Source organism: Zalophus californianus, chromosome 14 (assembly GCF_009762305.2).
Source record: "Zalophus californianus isolate mZalCal1 chromosome 14, mZalCal1.pri.v2, whole genome shotgun sequence".
Lineage (NCBI taxonomy): Eukaryota > Metazoa > Chordata > Mammalia > Carnivora > Otariidae > Zalophus > Zalophus californianus.
In genome coordinates this window covers 488,533-510,739 of record NC_045608.1, presented here as the reverse complement: position 1 = coordinate 510,739, position 22,207 = coordinate 488,533, and the positions used below count along the sequence as shown (strand labels likewise).

General features: G+C 53.4%; 1 protein-coding gene across 1 annotated transcript in view; it reads right to left on the bottom strand.

Annotated features, from left to right (window-relative positions):
• Window positions 1–1,321: 1,321 nt before the first annotated feature.
• Window positions 1,322–22,207, bottom strand: part of POLE (DNA polymerase epsilon, catalytic subunit) — a 47,713-nt gene continuing 26,827 nt past the window's right edge. Inside the window, exons 27-49 of the mRNA XM_027577195.2 lie at window positions 21,746–21,848; window positions 21,248–21,328; window positions 21,015–21,137; window positions 18,162–18,374; window positions 17,661–17,870; window positions 17,320–17,463; window positions 16,014–16,154; window positions 15,682–15,835; window positions 15,501–15,607; window positions 15,189–15,365; window positions 14,886–15,109; window positions 14,549–14,769; window positions 14,036–14,240; window positions 13,432–13,605; window positions 12,378–12,503; window positions 11,086–11,218; window positions 9,532–9,688; window positions 9,069–9,197; window positions 8,768–8,961; window positions 4,115–4,312; window positions 3,675–3,800; window positions 2,914–3,003; window positions 1,322–2,792 (exon numbers count right to left, since the gene is read on the bottom strand). Of these exons, the coding sequence (XP_027432996.2) occupies window positions 2,679–2,792; window positions 2,914–3,003; window positions 3,675–3,800; window positions 4,115–4,312; window positions 8,768–8,961; window positions 9,069–9,197; window positions 9,532–9,688; window positions 11,086–11,218; window positions 12,378–12,503; window positions 13,432–13,605; window positions 14,036–14,240; window positions 14,549–14,769; window positions 14,886–15,109; window positions 15,189–15,365; window positions 15,501–15,607; window positions 15,682–15,835; window positions 16,014–16,154; window positions 17,320–17,463; window positions 17,661–17,870; window positions 18,162–18,374; window positions 21,015–21,137; window positions 21,248–21,328; window positions 21,746–21,848 (3,544 nt within the window). The 3' untranslated portion in view covers window positions 1,322–2,678. The remainder of the gene's footprint in view (window positions 2,793–2,913; window positions 3,004–3,674; window positions 3,801–4,114; window positions 4,313–8,767; window positions 8,962–9,068; window positions 9,198–9,531; window positions 9,689–11,085; window positions 11,219–12,377; window positions 12,504–13,431; window positions 13,606–14,035; window positions 14,241–14,548; window positions 14,770–14,885; window positions 15,110–15,188; window positions 15,366–15,500; window positions 15,608–15,681; window positions 15,836–16,013; window positions 16,155–17,319; window positions 17,464–17,660; window positions 17,871–18,161; window positions 18,375–21,014; window positions 21,138–21,247; window positions 21,329–21,745; window positions 21,849–22,207) is intronic.

Genomic DNA, 22,207 nt, shown 5'->3' with positions numbered 1-22,207 from the left:
CCAGGGGGCCGCAGGGGTGGGCAGAGACTGACAGAACTTGTCCCAGCACCTGCCCTGCAGTTAGCTTACCAGCTTCCTGGGGGTGGGGGTGTCACCCCAAACCTAAGCCTCAAAATATGGGACAGGATGGGGACTCTGGAGAAGGGAGCCAGAGAGCAGGCGAAGTCGTACTAAGGAAGACACTGGCTCTTGCTCCAAACCCGTGCAAGCATCCCAGGCCCCACCTACGGCAGGGCGGGCAGGGCAGGAATTTGGTGCTGGGGATGGGGATGGACAGCTCAGGGCCAGGCTGAGGAGGCGCACAGGCTGGCACCAGCGAGTCAGGAACGCAGATAATTGGCTAGCACGCCCAGAGATGCCACAGTGGTCATTACATCCAGCGACTCGGCCTGGTGCCTGTCTGGCCAGGCCCCCCCTTGAGGAGTTGCCAGAACTTGGCTGGATGGTGGTTCCCCTAGCAACGGGGACGGCAAACACAGGTCTGAGGCAGACGGGCATATGCTTTGCACAGATCACCTCGGCTAGGATCCCACTTCCAAGGTCCAGTGAGGGCTCAGACCCTGCCCAGCCCCCGAGTCCCCAAGTCCAAGTGACACTGGCAGGTGGCCAGGGCCAGCCCCCCCACCTGCCCACACCCACCTAGGCCAGCAATAACACACACCTGAGAAGCCCCCACCCGGCCCCCTCTCCAGACCCTCCCATCCCCGGGGTGAGGACCCCACCGTCACCCAAGTGCCCGCAACATCCTAGGTGTCTGGCTTGCTGACACTGAGCTCTGGTTTTGGAGAAACTGGCTTTTCCAGTTGGGGTGGATGGAAGCTCAAGGACCATGGCCAGGGGTTCAGGTTTCCCATTCCCAAGCAGGAGAGTGACCCTGGGGCCCTCAGCTGCCCCAAATGCCCCAGGCCCTAAGCTGGCCTCTGCAGGAGCTACCCTGCTGCAGGGACTGGGAGTGCAGGCGGGTGTGCAGTGTAACCGGGTGAGGTGTGCAGGCCCTCAGCCCCACCCCAACCCCTCTGGGACGTCTCCGGCTCCCCTTCCAGGAAGTCTGCTTAGCCCCCTCCTCCCCCACCCAGCCCTAATTTGATTTGATCTCCATCTGGGGGCTGATGCAGGCTCTATCCACCTTCCAGCCAGTGTTGGGTTTCTCGTGGCCACGGGGCCTAGACACACCCAAATCGCAGTACCCAGGGGCCAACGCACCCAGCTGGACCGATGTTAGCTACTCCTCCTTCCTTCTGTGTAGAGACTGAGACACCTTGCATATACACGTAAAAATCTCAAAAAATGTAAAATTCAAATAAAATGAAGTTCACAGTATAATACTGAGAAGTTAGGCAACAAGGATGAATTTAAGCCGGGCTCCAGAGCCCACAGCGGCGGAGGGCTCACATAGGGCTTCCCCTGAGGCCACCCATTTGGGGTCTGCATGTAGGATTCAGTGAGCCTGCCTGTCACCTTGCGAACTCGGCCATTCCTTTTCTGCTTCCGGTCCCATTTAGTTGAAACCAAGTGTGGAGTCAGTCTTCTGGGGCCGCCGAGAGAACAGCGGAAGCAGCTGCTCAGCAGTCTTCCCGAGGTCACTGAAAGGCAAGTCCCCCAAAGGCCTGGGCCTCTCTCCTTGCCCAGCCCAGCCCGCAGGGAGAGCTAAGGGCCAGGCCCCACGTCTCTGGCCTCACCCAGCTCCGAATACACTGGTGGCAGGTGTGCGGCATTAAGGAGGCCACAGCTCTAACCGGCTCTGCCGTGGGCAGGTGAGGGCAGCAGGCCCAGGGCTTGCATGCCCCGCTTGGCCTTTGGAGGTCGGGCAGGCCCCACCAGGGTCAGAGGGCTTGGACCAGCCCTGACGCTGAGCAGGCAGAACAGAACCACGCAACCCCAACAAAGCTGCTGATGCTGTTTCTGTCTCTCCCTAAGACGCAGACCCCTCAGAACTGAAGGGAAAACCTAAAACCTTGCACGTGAAGAAATGCTTTCCTCAAACCCAGGCACAAGACATGACACGAGAGTCTGATAGGTGGTGTGCACCGTCCCTCCCCTGGGCCTCGGGCTCCCCACTGCTGAGACCGGCACGTGTACCTGGGGGGGGGCTCCTCACAGCACAGGCGGGTCAGAGGGCAGAGGGGGCGCCACACCCTGGATTCCAGTCTCACTGCTGCAGACAGGAGAACTGTTGTCATGTGAGCCCCCACCCCTGCAGACCCTACTCTGACCAGGAAGTTTCCACACAAGAAGCCCAAGTCCCGGGAACTCATCATGTGAAAGACGCCCAGGTCCCCACGGGGTTCAGCTCTGGATTCCCTGGAAATGGCCCAAATCCTGCTGGTGTCAAGCTATCAGACGTGTTCTCTGTGGTAACAAGTGATCAAAAACCAGGGACGCAAACTCCCACTAGGCTACCCTCAGGGACTCTGCCCAGAGACCCCCCTGAGCAGCAGGGAGGGCTGTTTAGTCAGCAAGACACAGTCCTGGGGCCCCTCCCTGGGAACACTGCTCAGGCCCAGAGTGGGCTGCCCTGCCCACAGCTGGAGACCCAGGGAACCCAGAGGTAAGTTCTCTCCTGGGCCCTGTGACCCTCCCCAAAGCTCCCTGAGACTGGTGGTTCCTTGGTGCTCCATCCTGGACATGGCCACAAGTTTGGGAGGTCAGGGCAGAGAAGAGGGACGCTGCTCAAGTTGCTAATGGCCCAGCTGAGGGTTCTTCTGCAGCAGCCACTCCAGGGTCTCCATGAGGTATGACATGCCATAGTGCCGGGCAATGTTCTGGAAGATTCCAATCTGCTCCATGAAGACCTGCAGAGATGAGAAGTCACAGTGAGACCCGGTTCCAGAGGAGGCCCCGGCGTGTAGGCATAGAAGCAGATGTGGGCAGATGGGAAAGGGCAGCAGGGCCGGCTGGCTGTGGGAGCCCCACCTTGGTGTGGATGGTAAGGGCAAAGCCCCCCGCACAGCTGCAGTACACAGGCATGTTGGTCTCCTTCACACCCCGGCACTTCAGGCAGATCTGCAATGAGGAGCAGCCCTGGTCAGGAGTCTCCCCTGCCCAGGCCGGTCGCGGCCAGGAGTGGTCGGTCACAGCTGCTCAGCACATTCCTTCGACGGGCCCTCCCTACCTTCCACTGCCATGGCCTTCAGCTCAACTATGAATAAAATGCGAGACTTTGCAACAGGATTTATCCAAACGTGCCAGGTGCTTCCTAACACCCTCAGTGTGAGCACTGCACCCTTGACTCTTGAGTCCTGGGAGCTCCTCACCCCTGCTCCGTCCTCGGGTCTCCCCATTCCATCACAGCTCCTCAGATCTCTGCTCAGATGTCCCCACTCAGTGGGAATATCCCTCCATCCACTGCTGAAAACTTCCCTGTCTCTCTCTCTCTCTTCCCCGCCCATTCTCTTCACGCTCACCATGACTTACACACCCTGTCTGCTCCCAGTCTATCCCCTCTCACTACAATGAAAGATCCATGAAGCCAGCATCCGGCCCCTGTAGGAACCCCAGAGATGCTGTAAGAATGAGTCAGAAGGACGGCGCCTGAACCAAGGGGTGGTCACCTCAGAGGACCAGGTCGTGACTTGATAAGTGTGCACACCCGTAGCTTCTCCTGGGTGCAAATCGCTTATCCAGAAGGCTCTGCCCACTGGAGGGCAGTCCCCAGTGCCAGGCCCACTGCTCACCAGGTCCTGCAGAGTGAAGGCCATCAGTTTCTTCTGCAGGGCTTCCACCAGAGCCATCTCGATGACTGAGGTGTCATAGGCCACCTGACAGTTGGAGCAGAGCCACTGAGGCAGCGCAGCCCCGTCCTAGGCAGAGGAGGAGGGGCCTGGTCAGTTCTCTGATCAGCCTTCTACTCAGCCTTCCCCAGGGCTGGGGAGGGACTGGGTGGAGCGAGCGGGGGAGGCGGGGGCTGCTGGCCCACACCGAGGTCACCGCCAGGCGTGTTTACAAGGACATCGCTCTGGTCCATGGCAGCGAGTGCCTTTTACATCAGAACTCGCAGGGAAGCTCACGAGGGGGCGCTGTAGCACCTCCATCCTGACTCCGCCGGAGGACCCAGTGGCCCCAAGGACCCGGCGCCGTGAGGATTAGGGTTATCCCCAACTCGGCAGCCGCCCACCTGAGAGAAGGACTCTTTGCACAGGTCCAGGTCCCGGCAGAAGTTACAGCTGCGGCAGATGACCTCAGGGAGCACGTAGGAACGACAGGGGTCTCGGAACTGGGCCTCCTCCGAGAACTCGCCCACGTCCACCAGGCGCAGCAGATCCCGGTTCAACTTGTTCACCTGGTTTGTGATGTTCGTGTCCAGAGACAGAACCTTCAGAGAACAGAGCCTGCATCAGGGATGGCTCTCTGGGCTTCCCTGCTCTGTCAGGACCGGAAAAGCCTGTGGGGGACTCTTAAAGCTGCAGTTCCTCGGCATCACCTCACCCCTCCCTTTTCCTGCTGGATGTGTCAGAGGAGGGGAGCCGCAGCGTCTACACCAATGGTTCCTCAGTGTGGGGCCCTCCGCGCAGAGGCCCTGCCCCGATCCCAAGTCTCGTGGTCTCCGACAGCTCCAGAGGACTCTGGGGCATACTCACATGCTCTACCCGTCCTCCTTACTGACTCCTCCTCCTCACTGACGGCAGTCCTAAATCGATGGAACTTGACAATCTCATCTGTAGGGTGGGTGATTTCTACCCCCAATGATGGGGGGATCCCCATGCCAGCCTACAGAAGCCTCTTCAACCTCATGCTAGAGCCTGTGCAGCTGGTGCTGGGAAGTCTGGCTCTCATGGTACGTGCAGAGCCACAGATGAGGCATCTAACCCCCGTCCCTGAAGGAGAGGCAAGGACTGGACAGACATCTTCGGAGACCCCTCCCGCACCCAGCTCGGTGCCAAAAGCACCACAGAACCTAACACCACTTAGAAGGCATTTTTGAGAGAACTGTTTATAGTCAAATTTGAAGCCCACCACCCTATCCAGTGACGCAAGCAGGTAAATCTGCAAGTATGTACAATGAGGATCAACAACCTGTTAGGCTTAAAAACATATAGATTACCTACTTCTGATTGAAAAAACTGGATTGAATTAAAGAGAAAAAAATGAAAAGAGATGCACTAGTGAATTACCAAATGTTAAGGAAAAAACAATATTCTACGTAATATCTTCTAGGAAACACAAAAGGGAAACACATCTAAACTCATTTTATGAGACTAACATCACCCTGATACCAGACAAAGACAGTACAAGAAAACGGCACACCAACGGCCCTCATGTGCGCTCAAAAATCCCCAATGATACACCAGCAAACCAAACCCACCAATACACACAAAGGATAGCACATCCTGACCAAGTGGGATTTACCCCAGGAATGCAAGGCTGGATCAATATTCAAAAATCAGTGCCATATCCAGATGGCAAAACAGACACATGAAAAGATGCTCAACCTCACTCATCACCAAGGAAATGCAAATCAAAACCACAATGAGATACCACCTCACACCTATCAGAATATTTAAAATAAAAAACACAAGAAATAACAGGTGTTGGTAAGGATGTGGAGTTGATGGAAATGCAAACTGGTGCAGCCATTGTGGAAACAGTATGAAGGTTCCTCAAAAAATTAAAAATAGAGCTACCTTAAGATTCAGTAATTCCACTACTAGGTATTTACTTAAAAAAACGAAAACACTAATTGAAAAAGATACATGCACCCCTATATTTACTGTGGCATTATTTACAATAGCCACATTATGGAAGCAACCCAAGTGTCCACTGACGAATGGATAAAAAAGATGTGATGCAAGATACAAGGTCAATATACAAATATTGGGGGCACCTGGGTGGCTCAGTCGTGAAGCGTCTGCCTTCAGCTCAGGTCATGATCCCAGGGTCCTGGGATCGAGTCCCACATCCGGCTCCCTGCTCGGCAGGAAGCCTGCTTCTCCCTCTCCCACTCCCCCTGCTTGTGTTCCTGCTCTTGCTGTCTCTCTCTCTGTCAAATAAATAAAATCCTTAAGATATATATATACACAAATATTATATACATATCTCTATACAGTAGCAGTGAACAACTGGAAACTAAAGTTTAGAAAAGTGCCCTCACAATAGCATCAAACAATCTGAAAACCTTAGGGGCAAATGTGTGCAATATTTATATGCTGAAAACCCCAAAACACTGACGAAGAAAACCAAAGATGAACCAAATAAATGGAAAGATACACTGGTTCACGAATTAAGAGTCTCAGCACTAAGATGTTAATTCTCTCTAAAATAATCTATAGATTAAAATGACTCCAATCAACACCCTAAAAAGATTTTTTTTTCTGGGTAGAAACTGATACGCTGATTCAGAAATTTATATGAAAAGCAAAGGAACTAGATAGAATAGTCAGAGCAATTTAAAAAAAAAATAAAGTTGAGGCATTCACACCATCTGGTTTCAAGACTTACTGATAAAGTTATGTAAATCGAGACAACGTGGTGCTGGAAAACAGACGAGATTGATAGAGATCCAGAAAAAGACCCACACATGTATATGACCAGTTAAGTTTTGAAACAGATACAAAGACTATTCAATGGAGAAAGGACAACCTTTTCAAATAAACAGTACTGGGATAATTAAACACACTTATGCAGAAATACAAACCTCAATCTGCAACATGCACACCGTATAAAAATTAACTCAAGGGTGCCTAGGTGGCTCAGTCAGTTAAGCCTCTGACTCTTGGTTTTGGCTCCGGTTGTGATCTCATGGGCCGTGGGATCGAGGCACGCCTCCCCCACCATAAATTGGGCTCCGTGCTCTGCTTGAAGATTCTCTCCTTCTGCCCCTCCCCGACTCTTAGATATGACATCAAAAGCTCAACCCATTAAAAAAAAATCGATAAATTAAAGAGTGTCTGAGTGGTTCAGTCGGTTAGGCTTCCAACTCTTGATTTTGGCTCAGGTCATCATCTCAGGGTTGTGCAATCCAGCCCCCATCGATCCAGCCCTGCATCGGGCTCCACGCCCTGCTTAAGATTCTCTCTTCCCCTCCCAAGAGAAAAAAAAACTGATAGGGGTGCGTGGGTGGCTCAGTCGTTAAGCATCTGCCTTCGGCTCAGGTCATGGTCCCAGGCTCCTGGGATTGAGCCCCACATCGGGCTCCCTGCTCAGCAGGAGCTTGCTTCTCCCTCTCCCATGCCCCCTGCTTGTGTTCCCTCTCTCGTTATGTCTGTCAAATAAGTAAATAAAATCTTTAAAAAATAATAAAATAAAATAAAATAAAATGACACGTTCACACAAAAACCTACGTAAGAATGTTTACAGCAGGGGTGCCTGGGGGGTCAGTGGGTGAAGTGTCTGCCTTTGGCTCAGGTTGTGGTCCTGGGATCATGCCCTGTGTTGGGACTCCCTGCTCTCAAGGAAACTGCTTCTCCCTCTCCTCCCAGGTCGAGCTCTCTCTCTCAAATAAAATCTTACCAAAAAAAAAGTTTATAGCAACTGTATTAAAAATCCAAAAATAAAAACCCAGATGTACTTCAACCAGGGCACAACCAAGACCGTGGTTCTTCTGCACAATAGGCTGCCACTCAGCTGTAGGAAGGAACAAAAGCACTGAAACCTGCAACACCCAAGAAGCAGCACAGACCCATTTTGCTGAGCCAAAGAAGCCAGACCTAAACGGCAACATGACCGTGCATGATCCGTGGTTCCAGGCCAGAGACAGTGCAGGGTAGCCGACCCGGGGGGGGTGCCTGTTTGAACCCTGCTGTCAGGGGCTTCAGCACTCTGAATGCTCCAACAACTGCACCCCCCAGAGCGATCCTACTGTGTGTGCATTTCAGGAAGTACAGGGAGGCAGAAGAGACAGGACAGATCAGCGCAGGCCAAGGTGGGTGCACTGTTCTCGGGATGACAGAATGTTCTGCATCCTGACCATATGCAGACACGTGACTGGGAGCCTTTGCCAAAACGCACAAGACACAGATGAACAATGGTGAGATCTCACTGTAGGTGAGTTATCCCGGAATTAAAAACAGATGTTGGACATGGTGAAGTCTACCGCACCGGTCAGACAGCACACTGAACTCCCCCTTCACCGTCAGCAGAGGCCACCTGAGCCTGAAGCACCCTGTCCCTGAAAAGCACTTCGCGGGGAGGTAACCTGACACGCAGCAAAGTGCTCTCTCTGGAAGAGGTGACGCCTGAGGGCCATCCGGTAACACTATCCCGTTGATGACTCGGCCTGCCTCGCCCAGAGAGGCGTTTAGCAGCCCAGCAAGCTCTCCCCCGCGGCTGCATCACAGCCTGCCCCTGCAGGAGCTCGTCCCGGGTCCCACCAGCCGCGAGACTGCAAGCACCCGCCGTTTCACTGCTCCACTCGCGCCTCTCCCTCCCACCCTTTGCATCCTGACCTCCTCCCTAGGCCAGGCCCTGAGGGTCAACTGGGTCTCGCCAGGGGCCCCATCTTCCTCACTGGCCCTGCCCTGCTCCTCCGAGCCCACCCGCCCCTCATTGACTTGTCCTCCCCTCACTGGAGTGCAGGCTTCACGACGACAACGGGGGTCTGTCCTGTCTCCTCCCCTTCTCACCCCAAACGCCTCCCACAGCGGCTGCTCTGAAGGGGCGGCGAGTGATGATGGGAGTGAACGAGCATGTACTCCGGACACCTGTGCCTCCCATGCACACGGGCATGAGTGTGCCCACTCCTCACGGACGCCCTCCCAGCCCCGAACCCCTCCGGGGCCTGCGCACACTAGCGTGGGTGCCCGTGACCTGTACACGTGGGTCGCAGCCTCACCTTGCACACATACTTGATGAACTCCAGCGCAGGGTTGTTGAGCAGCAGGTGGGAACCCGGGAGCACAGGAAACATGCTGGACAGCTCGGCCGAGTTCCGTGAGCCCGTGACCTTCTTCTGAATCTTCTGAGTGATGGTGAAGAAGCTCTGCGTGAGCTCGTTGGCCACGTAGTCTTGCGAGAAGGTGATCATTCCTGGGAGGGCAGAGACGCAGCTGTGTTCCCCCCTGTGCCGCAACGGGGCGCGGAGGGCAGGCCCGGGGGACCCAGGGGACCCCGGGACACGGCGAGGGCGTGCTCACCAGGAAGGGCACCGGCTGCCAGGGCGTCCTGTGACAGCTGGCTGGGCCCCCGGCGTCTCAGCGGCGTGGCCCCCGGGGCACTGCGCCGCAGCTCCTCCTTCATGCTGTGGTACACGGCCACGACATATGCTGGGGGAGAGGGGGCCTTGAGGGTCTGCCTGCTGCCCTGGCGGGGCCGGGCTTGGCTGGGAAGACCGGGGGCTGCAGGCCGGGCAGGGACACAGGCCGGCCCACCGCAGACCCAGAGCCGGGCTCCCCGCGACGACTCCAGAGGCCGGGCCGATCCCGGGGGGAGGGGAGGAACAATGAGCGCACACAGCCGCGCACAGTGGGGAGGCCGAGGCCCCGGGCGGAGGACACTGTGGGGGCCCCAGGGGCCGGGGTGCTGTTGACTGCCCTGCGCTGCATGTGCAGCAGGTGGCCCCATGCACACCTGGGCCGCGGGGCCGGCAGGGCGGCTCACCTGACACGATCATGAGGAAGTAGCTCTGGCACGAGGCTGCCTGTGGCAGGAACTGCACGATGTTCCAGCTGTTCTCCAGCATGTCCTCCACGTCAGGTTCCAGTGCTCCTGCGTCGTCCTGCTCCCGCTCCTCCCTGCCCTCCTCTGGGGAGTCTCGCTGCAACACAGACACCACCCCAGCTGTGTCTCTGCCGGAGCAGCAGGAGGCACACGGTCGCCCCACACCTGGCTCGCCAGACCCCTTCTGCCCAGGGTGACGCTCATCCAGTCACTCCATGTGCCTGGGCCTGAGAAGACCCCCGCAGGGCGGCTCTGAGGATGAGGTCACTTGTGTGCAGAAGCACTCCACACAGGGTGATGCGGATCTGCCTTTGGTTCTTCCAGAGAGCTCACTTTAAAATTCTTCAACCCCTCCTCCCAGGGAGGGGAGATTCACAAGCAGGCGACCTCAGGTGACTAGTTCTCTTGTCTGAATCCCAGATCTCCTGAGATGGTGACGATCCTATCAGCCCTACTGCAGAACTCTCCTGTGTGACCAGATTCGCCCCTCAAGAGGGCTTTCATCTCAAGAACGTGTCCACCCTGGCAACCCCCCGTGCCTTTAGAGCAGCAACCACTGCCTTCTCTCAATCCAGCTACGATGCCTACACTTTACTCCCCACTGAGGTCTCCACACACCTCCTGCCCACGGCACCTGCTACCCCAGCGAGGAGGGCGGCCATCTCCCACCCACCCTTAGTACAGAGGGTGGCCCATCTCCCACCCACTCTCAGCACCGAGGGCAGGCTGACCTTGTGCCCACCACACGCCTTGGCCAAGCACGGCCCCCCACCCCACACTGGCCCTCCTCCCCCACCCATCTTGCAATAAGACACACGGCCTCACACTCCTGGTGCCGCCCACACCCCCAGGTGTCACCTATATATCCGTTCCACTGGCCCATTCCCTCCACCTTCAAACCCCTCCCGAGTCCATCTCCCTAAGTCCACCCTGCCCTGCACCCTCCCCTGGGCCAATGCTAGCCCTGACCTCCTCCGGTGTTGTCTACAACATGGGGTCCTAGTGGAAGTCAGACCCTGACATGTCCCCACGCAGCATCTCTCCATCACTAGAAGCCAAATCTCCAACTCGGCCTTTGGTCCCAAGTGGCCTGGTCCCAGCTGCTCTGTGCTGCACCTGTGACCACCGCCCCAGCCCTGCCCCACTGTCACGGCCATCTGACACTAGCCCCTGGCCCCCCTCTTCCATCCCTGCCTGATGCCTGCACAAACTTCCCGTCTAAATCAGCCCCTGCCCCACGGTTGCTCTCTGCTCTTCCCTGCTTTGGGATAACCTGAGCCCTTCCCACTGCTGGGGCCGCACGTCCCACACCTGCTCATCTCTTCTCTCAGACTCTGCAGGAGCAGGGGCTCTCGGGTGTGCTGCTGTGGAATGCGGCCTACAGCCATGCCAGGCACTCAGCCCATGACCACCAAATGTGTGCAAAGGGACAAATAGGGACCCCAAAGTCCTTTCAGACTCCAGCCTCAGCTCTCCAAGACGGTTATGCCCTACCTGTCCACAGTGAGTATGAGATGGAACATTTCCTTTGATTCCACCATAGTTGGAGGGATCCATCCAGAGAAGAAATTCCCAGCACCGAGAGTAAGAAATTGTCAAGGAATGAAAGATCTCTTTGGAATGGATGCTAAAAAGAAGCAAAACAGAAATTGCTTAAGTAAAATCAACAGTTTTTCTCTTTTTCTCCACTTTCCTTTTTATTTTCATACCTGCTTATCCTCCACTTCCTTAAAAACAAACTTAAGGTGGATTCAGATTACAGCACCCCTCACAATTTCCGGAGAACAAGAGAAACACAACACTAGGGAGACTTCTGCACCCACCAGGAAAGCGTGGCAGGAGCTGGTGCTGAGGGGACCGGAGAAGCGAGAGCTGCAGAAGACCCCGAGACCTCCCCAAGTGTGCCCCGAGCACACCACAGAGCACGGAGCAAGCGTGTGCAAGACTGCAGGAAGCCGGGGCAAGGACGACTGAGTGCCTGCTCCCACCACTGTCTGAGGGCCACGTAACCCACGAGGCATCAGGGGCTGTGCTTGCAAGTCTTGCTTCAACAGAGGAATAATGAGCTGGACTAAATACAGCTTTGATCCTGCCTACAAATCCCAAAAAATGCCCGAAAGGATCCATTTGTTTCGTAATAACAAAGCTCTAGAATATTTACAAAAGAACAAAACGCAAAAGCATCCAACAGACAGGCATTCACACGGATTCACAATTGCTGGCATCTGATCCAGTATCACAAGCTCTGCAAAGAGGCAGAGAAATACAACACGGAATCGGGAGAAAAACCTGTCAATTGAATACAAATCAGAGCTGACACAAGTGTTATTCTGGGCAGAACAGGACACTGGAAAGGTTATTAAACCTGAACTCGATGTAATCTCAAAGCCAGAACAAAGACAAAACATGCTGAATAGGCTCTAGGACATGTAAGACCCCGCAGGCTTCTAGGCTGGAAACTCCCCTGGATGGGATGAACGGCACACTAAACCCCGCAGGAGACGATGAGCGAGTTCAAAGACACGGTGGAGGAAATTATCCAAAAAGAAATACAGACAGAAATAAAAAAAAACCTTCAAAACAGATGTACCCATAATTCTATACCAGCAAAAATATCTTTCAAAAAAGAAAGTTAAATAAAGGCTTCTTTGGCATATCCAATGGCAGAAAGAATTCATTATGAACAGATTCGTGCTACAAGCTATTGACAGGAATGTCCCTCAGCAGAAGTTAAATGATATCAAAGAAGAACACAAGGGGAAGCAGAATCCTAGAAATATGAACACCTGCTGGTGATGTACTCCACGTAGGCAATGGCATCTTCAATCCGCCGCTTTTTCGTGCAGAGGATGATGCGGTTGAAGTTGGCATAGATGACAGATGACCCCAAGCGCTTGAACTCGGCGATGAGCCTGTAGACCAAGGTTAGAACCACCGGTCATGACACCACAGAGAAACCACAAGACACCATGAGAAACAAGCCGATATCCTGAACTAAAAAGCTATCCTAAATATGCCTGAAATCCAGAAGCAACAATGAAGGAAGATTTCTGCAAGGCAAAACCCACCATAAACAAAACCAAAGATAACCACAGACAGGAGAAAGCATGCAACTTGTATCACACAAAAATGGCTTTTATGTAGAAAGAACTCCTATATATCAATGAGGAAAAAAATCACAACTACAGAGAAATGGGTAAAGGACACGAAAAGAAAGTTCAAAATCATTTATAACGAGGATTGCAAACTACGAGTACACCCAGATAGCATTTTACTGCACCAGGCTGGTACCAGCGTCTGCTGTGTCGGTGGGCTGGGGACACACATTCTCAATCAATCAGCTGTACAACTCCCACAGAGAGTGTTCTGTCACTGTCCATCAGATTAGCATTTCCTCTCTAGTTACAACAGCTATCAAGCCCGCATCAGCACTGCTTGCTGGAGATTATTCTGCAGATATATCCGCATGACCTTGGGTACAAGGCTGTTCTGGCTTGGTGATCTGTAACAGCCTAAGTTCTGGCAGCAGCCTGAGCGCCCAGTAGGACACATGCACACATGGGTCTCCAAGGTCCACTCTTAACTAGAGATTAAGAACAGCAAACACAAGGCAAGATGACTTGCGCCAAAAGGAGACAGAAAGACTGTACCACACAGCACAGCTCTGAAGGACGTTGCACAGACTACGGGAGCAGCTAAGCCTTCCCCAGGACCTTTACCGCCATGGACCAGCAGCCCAAAAGTGGGCTGCTGATTCCAGAGATGCTGGCTGACCATCTGTCTGGTTCTGGGGACTTGAGGGGTCCGTGTGGCCTGGAGCAAGCCCCTGGTAGCACTCACTGCAGAAAGAGCTTCTTCATCATGTTGTGGAGTGTGCGGTGCAGAGCAGGGTCATGGAGCAGTGAGGATGGGGACCGCAGCCAGCGGTAGAAGTGCATCACCTGGTTGTCAGCATAGATGTTTCGGTACTGTGTGATCTCTTTCACCCAGCCCACCACCATGCTCTTCAGGATCCTGGAAGAGAGGTGCAAAGGGAGTCCCCTTTGTTGCCAGCACCAGCTTCCCCCTGTTCTATCACCTCTATCACTGTCCAAACCTCATTGCTGGGCCCTCATCTGCACCCTCAGGCCTCCCTCTGCACTCAACACCTACAGCATGCCTCTGGCCACAGGAAGGAGGCCAGAGCACAGTGCCCAGAGGGCAGCAAAGCCCAGCGAGCAGAGGAAAGAGCCTGGACCCATGTGAGTTTCTGGTTCTGCCGCCCATGGGGGGAAGAAGCCCCAGTGACAGTGTCTTAGCTCTTAGTTTTCCAAAACAAGGGCAGAGGATAAAAAAGCTTCTCATGTTCCTTCTAGATCCCAAACTCAGCTATTCTGCCTAGGGAGAGGACGGGACAAAATATCAGGTCAGGGTGATGTTCTCAGGGACGCAGGTTCCCGGGTACCTGAAGGTGCTGGAGCAGAGCGCTGTCTCGTCATAGCTGGCCAGGGTGCTGGCGGCCTGATTGCCGGTGATCATGTCCTCCAGGGAGGCCTGCTGGACCACATCGAAGCTGATGCCCACGCTGTCAGCCCCTTCCATGTCATTGATATGGTGGGACTGCAGGATGGTGTTGACAGCCAGGTTCTGGATGTCCAGCTCCACGCACACTGCACAGAGAAACCACCATTCGTGCCACAAAAACCCTCTTGTGTCTGCAGTCTGACTGCAGCAAGCGCTGTCTCAGAAAAGGTACTGCTATCCAGGGCAGCCGGGGTGGCCGACGAGACTGTCACTGAGCAGACTGCAGGGCCCACCCTTGCTCATCCCGCAGCTGCGGAGGCTCCTACAGGCTCACTTCCCACACTGGCACAAACAAGCGCTGTGTAGCTACCACTCGGTGTTCCCGCCACCACAGAAATGCAATAAATGGCAGAAACCCCAGCAGGCGGGGACCCCATGTGCCTTGAGCACCCACCCGTGGAGTAGCAGCCTGGATAGTTGATCTCCACACTGGCCTGGTCATCGAACTCCATGATGAGGCGATTGTCATCAGCCTCCTTGCCGCCCAGGTCAGGGCGTGAGGTAGGGGACAGCCACAGCAGGTGGCTGTGGCGCTGGAGGTGGCGGGCAAAGAAGAGGTCGGAGCCAAAGGTGGAGATGTCCTCAGGCAGATTACCAATGGGGATGTGGAAGTACCTGCACGGGGACATGGGGTCAGCCCCAGGAAGTGGACAAGCAAATGGGGAAGAGGCCAGCAACAACCACGATGGCCAGAGCACGGAAACACCAAGAAACCCCTCCATTCCGTTCACCTGCTCATCTCGAAGGCCTGTGACAGACAGGTGTCCAGGTTGAGGTAGTGGCGGATCATGCGCCGGGCTCCAAGGCGCTGCCAGTCCAGGACGCCATAGCTGATCTTATCGGCCACGCGGACAGGCACTAGTGGGAACTCCTCCAAGACGGGGACCTCGCCAACCAGCCTCTTCAGCTCCCAGTTCGACTGAACAGCAATGAGTGTGGGCCCACGGCGCTCCTCCTGGGCATTAGGTAAGAAAGCAGCTAGGGGGACCCGGGCTGGGGGATGGGCTCGCACACAGAAGCCCCACCGCACTCACTTTGTAGGCCAGCAAGAAGCGCTGGATGGCCCTACAGATGGTCTTCATGTCCGTTTCGGCCCGAACTTCAAAAGTGTGTTTGGGCGGAGGCAGGAGCTCGGGACCCACTTTCTCCATCAGGAGGCTATGCTCGGCTGAGTAGAGAGCACTGAGACTGGGCATTTGGTTGCTTCGCACCTAGACCAACAAGAGGCCACATCAGCCCTCTCCCTGCGCAGGTGTGGGCAGCAGGGCATCCCCTCTACGGCTCCAGCACAATCACCACAGGCACTGGGGGGTAAAGGCTTGTCCTGCCCCTTGCCAGGAACTCACGGTGTCCAGCACAAACACAGACGCTCTGCGCTGGGAGGGCACGAACAAGCCGAACAGTGCTTTGTGGCCCTGCGCGTGATGATACAGGTAGAGGTGGCGGATGCTGCCTGCAGGAGAACACGGCCGTCACCCCAAGGTGTGTGGGAGCCTGCCAGGCGAGGGTAGCTGGCATGCATCGTACCTGGTTCCAGGTAGCTGAACTGGGCCAAAGAGCGCATCTCCAGGTGCTCGAGAGCAAAGGTTTCTGCCTCCCAGCCTGAAAGGTGCTTCACCGGCTGTTTACTGACCACACACACACAGCCCAGCTGCACCAGGGCCCGGAACAATAATGGGACCTGGGGGCAGAGGCAGACAGGCAGGGTGAGGGCCGCTGCCTGTGTCTCTTCAGCAGACTTGCTGCTGAAATTCACTGCCTTGGGGGGCGCCCATAGTTGTGCTGCTAGCCTGTCCATCCCATATGGAGTTTTCCCATCCAGTTGGATCCCTGCTCAGTTGAGCTGGGAAGATAGTTACCTGAGTCTCATACACGCCCTCAATGTCTGGGGCCGACAACTCAGTGTTGATCTCGTTGATGTGCTCCTGGTACATGTCCTCAGGCACCGAGTACTCATAGAGATTGTAGACCATGTTGGAGCGAGGAAGGACGCGGCTGACCTGGTGACAACAGGGTGGTGAGCTCATCATGTGGCTTAAGTGGTGATGTCTGTTAAACACGACACACATCACTGGAACAGTCCCACAGCCACTGGGTGAACCCTCTAGAGTCCATCTCTCCTCGTGAATAAAACTGAAAGCTCTGCTGGGACTTTGAGAAGCAGCCTGGGGCTTCTGAGAAGCAGAGGGGCTCTCAGAGGGCAAGGGCAGCAGGGGTGCCCAGTTTATTGTCCTGCTATCTACTGGTCTGGGGGAGCCACAGAGTGTGGAGGAATCCCGGGGAGGGGAGCAGGAGAGGGCACTGAACAGGAAAATATCCCCCCAAAGATGATCTCCTTCGAAGTTACCAAGCCCACCACATCGGAGAAAGCTACAGGAATTCCAGACCATCTGTTCTCTGCTGCCCTTTCCGGGTTCACAACCTGCTGAATCCTCTGGTCAGAACTGAGTCTCACCTTCTCCAGAAAGCCTCCACAGTGTAGTTCCCAGTTACAAACACACACATCTCGTTTCCTCAACTAGACGTCAGCTTGTGGGCGCCCAACTGAGAGATGTGCACCGACAGCCTCAGTAAAGGAGCTTTGGGTGGAACTGCATTATGTGGATTCCATTTACATGAAACGTCCACAACAGGCTAATCCAAAGGCAGAACAGGGACCGGTGGTTACCGAGGGCTGGGGGAGGGGAGAGACCACTAAGGGTCTGGGTGTCTTTTGAGGGTAATAAAAATGTTATAAGACTGTGGCAGAGGCTGCGTGACCAATACACACGAAAAGCCACTGAAATGCACACTTTAAATGAGTGAAGGATGTGGCGTGTGAGGTCTATCCCAGCAAAGCTGTTTCCATCAGAAGAGCCCCTGACGGACATCCACCTAGTCCCTCCCCTGCTCCATGGACATCGGACCCAAGAGGATGGTGCACCAGGACAACATGGGCAACTCCGGTCACTGAGCAGTCCACAGACACCGTTTCGATTCTTACAGCACCCCCAAGAGAGCTCTCGGGAGAGAGAGGCTCCAGCACACCTCGCTTAGGGTCACCTGGCTCACTAGGCTTTGTATTCACAAGGCCCCATTCTTTATGCGGCCCCTCCATCGGGGCAGAGAACACCTTGAGACTGAGCAGGCAGTGGACCAGAGACCAGCAACACCTGAGGCCCGTACCTTGCGATATGAAGGCCCCTCCTCGGCTTTAGCCACCCGCTGGTTGACATAGAACACACGGGGGATGTTCAGCCGGATGCAGTACAAGTCACTGCTGATGACAGCCCACAGCCTGAACAGACCCGCCTGGCTGGTTTCACTGATCTGAAAAGGAAAGAGCATACAGCAGTATGTGTCACCTTGTCACAGGAAGCACTCGCCTCCCAGGTGCTCTCCAGCAAAGGCCTGCCCTTCCCCTCCACGCTGGACCACGGGAGGGTCCCCAGGACCTTCCCACTGGCTGTGCTGCTGCCCTTGGAGGCATCCCATCCCCCCGACCCCCCACTGATCCCAGTCCACACCTGTACAATCTGCCACGGAAGGTCCAAGATGCTGCGGGCAGTCCTTCGCAAGAAGCTCCCCAACCCGGTGGCGGGCCTGTCTCGGATGGCCCCAGGCAGAGGGTTGCCTTCTGCCACCTCCAGACGCCGCCTCTTCTTGCGGGCCAGGCGCTGTCGGGCCTGCAGCTGCCACTTCTTCTTGTGGAACCGGAGCCAGACCAGCCACTCTTCCTAGGACACGTGGTGGAACAGGTCAGAAAGAGAACACAGTAAACACAACCAAGGAGCACGCAGTAAAACAGAAACAGCCTTCCTCAGCAACTACATCACGTGGCTTCCGAGTCTGGGTAGCTCTTGTAAGGACTGGATGTCTCTTCCCAGCCACTGCAGAGGTCAAGACCCATGCTGGGGCCCCGAAGCTACTTAGCAGACTCCACGGAAGACAGTGGGCCCCAGCTCGGGCCTGACTGCTGTCCTTGCTCCCTCCTCCCACTGGCCACCCCAGGCTCTGAGGCTTCTCACCTGGGTGCTTCCGAGGGCCGGGGGCTGCCCCAGGATTTCCTGCCAGGGCACCGTCAGCTCCAGGTCCTGTGACTCCTCCTGGCTCTCCCAGAGGACACGCTTCCTCTTAGTTGCAACAGGAACTGCCGCGTGCGGTGGCTTCACAAGGCCAAAATCCTCCATGTCAGGAGCACCAAGGCTCTGTGTGCCTTCTGGAGCCTGGGCTGTGCCCACCTGCAAAGACCCAAAGGAGACTTAGAATACCACAACCTCTCAGATAACTCCACCTCTAGAAATACACCATATGGGTGTCAACTGAATGGGATAAAATACTTGTACACAACAGTGTGCACTGACTGACTGATTTACTTCCAACTTCTAATAGTGAAGATCCAACAAAATGTCACTCAAGCACCACGACTATGAAGAGAACACTTACATCTTTCCACATTTGCTCCACGGCTCAGCTTTTCATAAGAAATAAAATATTGCAAAGGACAGGTCCCTTCTCTCTCCCTCCCAGCCCTCAGCACAGCACCTGTCACTCCCCACGCACCATGCGCTTCTACTCCACGCCCACGAATGTGCACCCTCCCTCAAGCTGCGGTGTTACAGTCCCACACCACACATCCCACGGCAACCTGCTTTTCCCACTCGTTCACGTATTTCTGAGATTGACCCCTACTGGCGACGCAGACACGGTCCATTCCAGTGCACTAAGAAGGCTTTTCCTCTTTTCTTATTCTCTGAAATAATCTGTTTAAAAACTTTGGTAAAATTCCTTTGAAAAACCACTTGGTTTGTTTCCACTGTGATTCAGTGTTTTAATGGTTTAACTTCTATTCGGGTTTTCAGGTCAGTCTGAACAATTCGGTCCAGTCCATCTAAGCTTCCGCTTGTTTGGTAGAGAAAAGTGGTTCCTTATGTTGTTTTAGGGTTTTCCATGTCTGCAATTGTGTCTGTTTTCACTAAAATAAAGCCCAAAGATTGATCTATCTTGACAAAGATTTGCCTATTTCCTAAGTCTTTTCGAACACTGAGGTTCGGGATTTACTGTTTATTTCCCTCATTCCTGCTCTTCCACTTGTAACTTCCATCTTTCTCCCTCCACGGCTCACTCTGCTGCTGACTCTTCAGTTGAAAGCTTATTTGATTTCCTACTTGTTTTTTTTTTGCTAATATCTATCTGTGCAGTGTGCATGTAAGTGCTCTTTAGCTGCATACCACAAATTTTGATAGGATTAGTCCTTTCATTAAGTATTTCTAATTCCCATCATGACTTTTTAAGATTTCACTTATTTCAAAGAGATCATGAACAGGGGGGAGGTGCAGAGAGAGAAGCAGGCTCCTCGCTGAGCAGGGAGCCCGATGTGGAACTCGATCCCAGGACCCTGGGATCATGACCTGAGCCAAAGGCAGACGTGTATCCAACTGAGCCACCCAGGTGCCCCCATTATGACTTCTTTGATCCAGAAGTTATTTACAAATGTACTTTTTTTTTAAATTTCCAAACAAAATGGTCTATATATAAACTATTTAGAATCTGTTGCATGCACACGGTCATGATTGTACATGTTCTTGAGAAGAATGTGTAATCCCTGATTACTGAGTACAAGGTTATATTTATTCACTGAATCTGATTAGAGTCCTCCAACCTTACATATTCTTTTTTTTTTCTCTTAAAGATTTTATTTATTTGAAAGAGAAAGACACAGCGAGAGAGGGAGCACAAGCAGGGGGAGTGGGAGAGGGAGAAGCAGGCTCCCCGTGGAGCAGGGAGCCCAATGCAGGGCTCAATCCCAGGACCCTGGGATCCTGACCTGAGCCGAAGGCAGACGCCCAACGACTGAGCCACCCAGGAGCCCCCAGCCTTACATATTCGTACTGGTTTTTGGTCTGCTCGATCTTTCAATTGAGAGGGATTTATTAAAATCTCTCAAACTTGACTAGATGTCAATTTCTTCTACTAATTAGGTAAATTTTTACATTATTTAATTTAAAACTAAACTATCAGAATTACATGTTTCTGGTGAACTGTGACTTTCAGTATGATTTTTATTTTCTTTAAATTTTTTTGTTATGTTAATCCCCATACATTACATCATTAGTTTTTGATGTAGTGGTCCATGATTGTTTGTGCACAACACCCAGTGCTCCATGCAGAATGTGCCCTCCTTAATACCCATCGCCAGGCTAACCCATCCCCCCACCCCACCCCTTTCAGTATGATTTAATAACCATCCTAACCCTACTAATACTTTTTGGCTTAAGGATCATTTTGCTGGCATTAATATAGCCATATCAGCTTTGTTTCAGTTAGTATTTGCCTGACTGTGTGCTTTCCACCCTTTAATCCCTCTGTGCCCTGGCCTTCTAGGGATAGCTCTTGTAATAAAGATAAAGTTAGATTTTAAAAGTCCAACCTGAGAATCTGTTTTTTTGCAGGTAAGTTTATATATTGCTCTGGTTTAAAGTTCACTTTTCAGGGGAGTAGAGGAAAAAAATCAGTAATAAAAAAAATAAGTTCACTATTCATTTTCAGCACTGGAAAATTTTTTGTCTTTTCTGATTTTAGCTAAGCCCTTCATTACACCCTTCAGTATTTTCTAGGGTTTCTACAGGTTTTTATTTTCTAGTTTAGAAAACTGAAGTCTCTGGCACAGGGATTCACAGAATCCCTGAGTCCAGTTACCACCCTATTCACATAGAGGACACTCCTTCTCCTTAACAGACGACCAAGTGTGTCCTATCCCAGAAAATCCCCAGCAGGAAATAAAGAGTCGACTGCCAGGCACATTTTTAACAAAGAAAAGAAATACTCTATAGACACTTGAATGGCAGCAGCAGGGGCCCCCACGGTCGCAGGCTCACTACCTGTCTCCTGCCCTCGAGGACAAAGAGCTCACTGATCTTCTTCTGCTTGCAGACATCATTCTTCTCCAGAAGTTTCTTGTGCAGCCAGTCAGGGTGCTTGACGCGTGGCACTGGGTTCTTCACCTACACAAAGGGGACACGGATCACTCGTCTGACTCTGCTAGCACGGGCCAGGCCCAGGTTTCCGTGGCTACTGAGCCAGATGGGGCCCTGTCTGCGCTGGCAGGCCTCACCTGCTGCAGAGCCGCAGGGATTGTGATGATCTTCTGTATGGCACTCCCCAGACGCTCGATGTAGTAGTCCCAATCCAGAACCTGGGCAGCGGGTAGGAGACCACAACAAGGTGTAAGAGAGAGAAGACCAGCAGCAGCGCTATGCCCCGCTCTATGCCAAGCACTGTGCTGAATGCTTCCTGTGTCCTACTTGTAACCCACCTAGAAATTCTGGGACAAAACATACCCATTTCACAGAGAAGGAAACTGAGGCAGAGCACTTAAATGACTCCCAGGATCCCAGACTTAGTGGCCGAGCCAGCACAAGGACACTGTGCCAGAATCCAAGCCCTCCCCAGCACTGAGCTTTTCCAGTTTTGCCCTAAAGCGTAACACCCCCTTGCCCATTACGTGTCAGAAAGGAGGGCGTCAAGAGTGAAGACTCCAGACCCGAGCCAGGGATACTCTGCTGTCAACTCTTCCTCCTAAACTCCTCAAGGTAACAAAGTCAGTACTCACCGTCCGAATATCAAAGTCTTGGAGGGAAGAACTCTTAAGCCATTTCCGGAGAAAGTGCTTCCTCACCATGGGCTCTGCCTGGAAAATGGCAAGCGGGATGGCCCTGGGCGAAGAAAGGCACAAAAGTCACCAACACAAGACTCTCCCCGACTCCCGTCACAGTGCTCACCAGCGTACACGCATTCCACGTGGACGTAAAGGGCTTGCAACCTCGTTTGTAACCTGTGCTTTCACTTCATGATGTCACTTTGTTATAAAGTACAGCTAATATCTAATGTTTATCATATTTAATAAACACATAATACGTCAATGTATCAAAGTATCACGGGCTAACGCACACTCCCCCCACTGGGGGGCATCTATGCTGTTTGGCCACGGTTAACAGAGCTATGTAAATCACATATTCCCGCGTGCACACACAATTAGACATTTCTAAAATGTTACTCATTGAGTAAGATACAG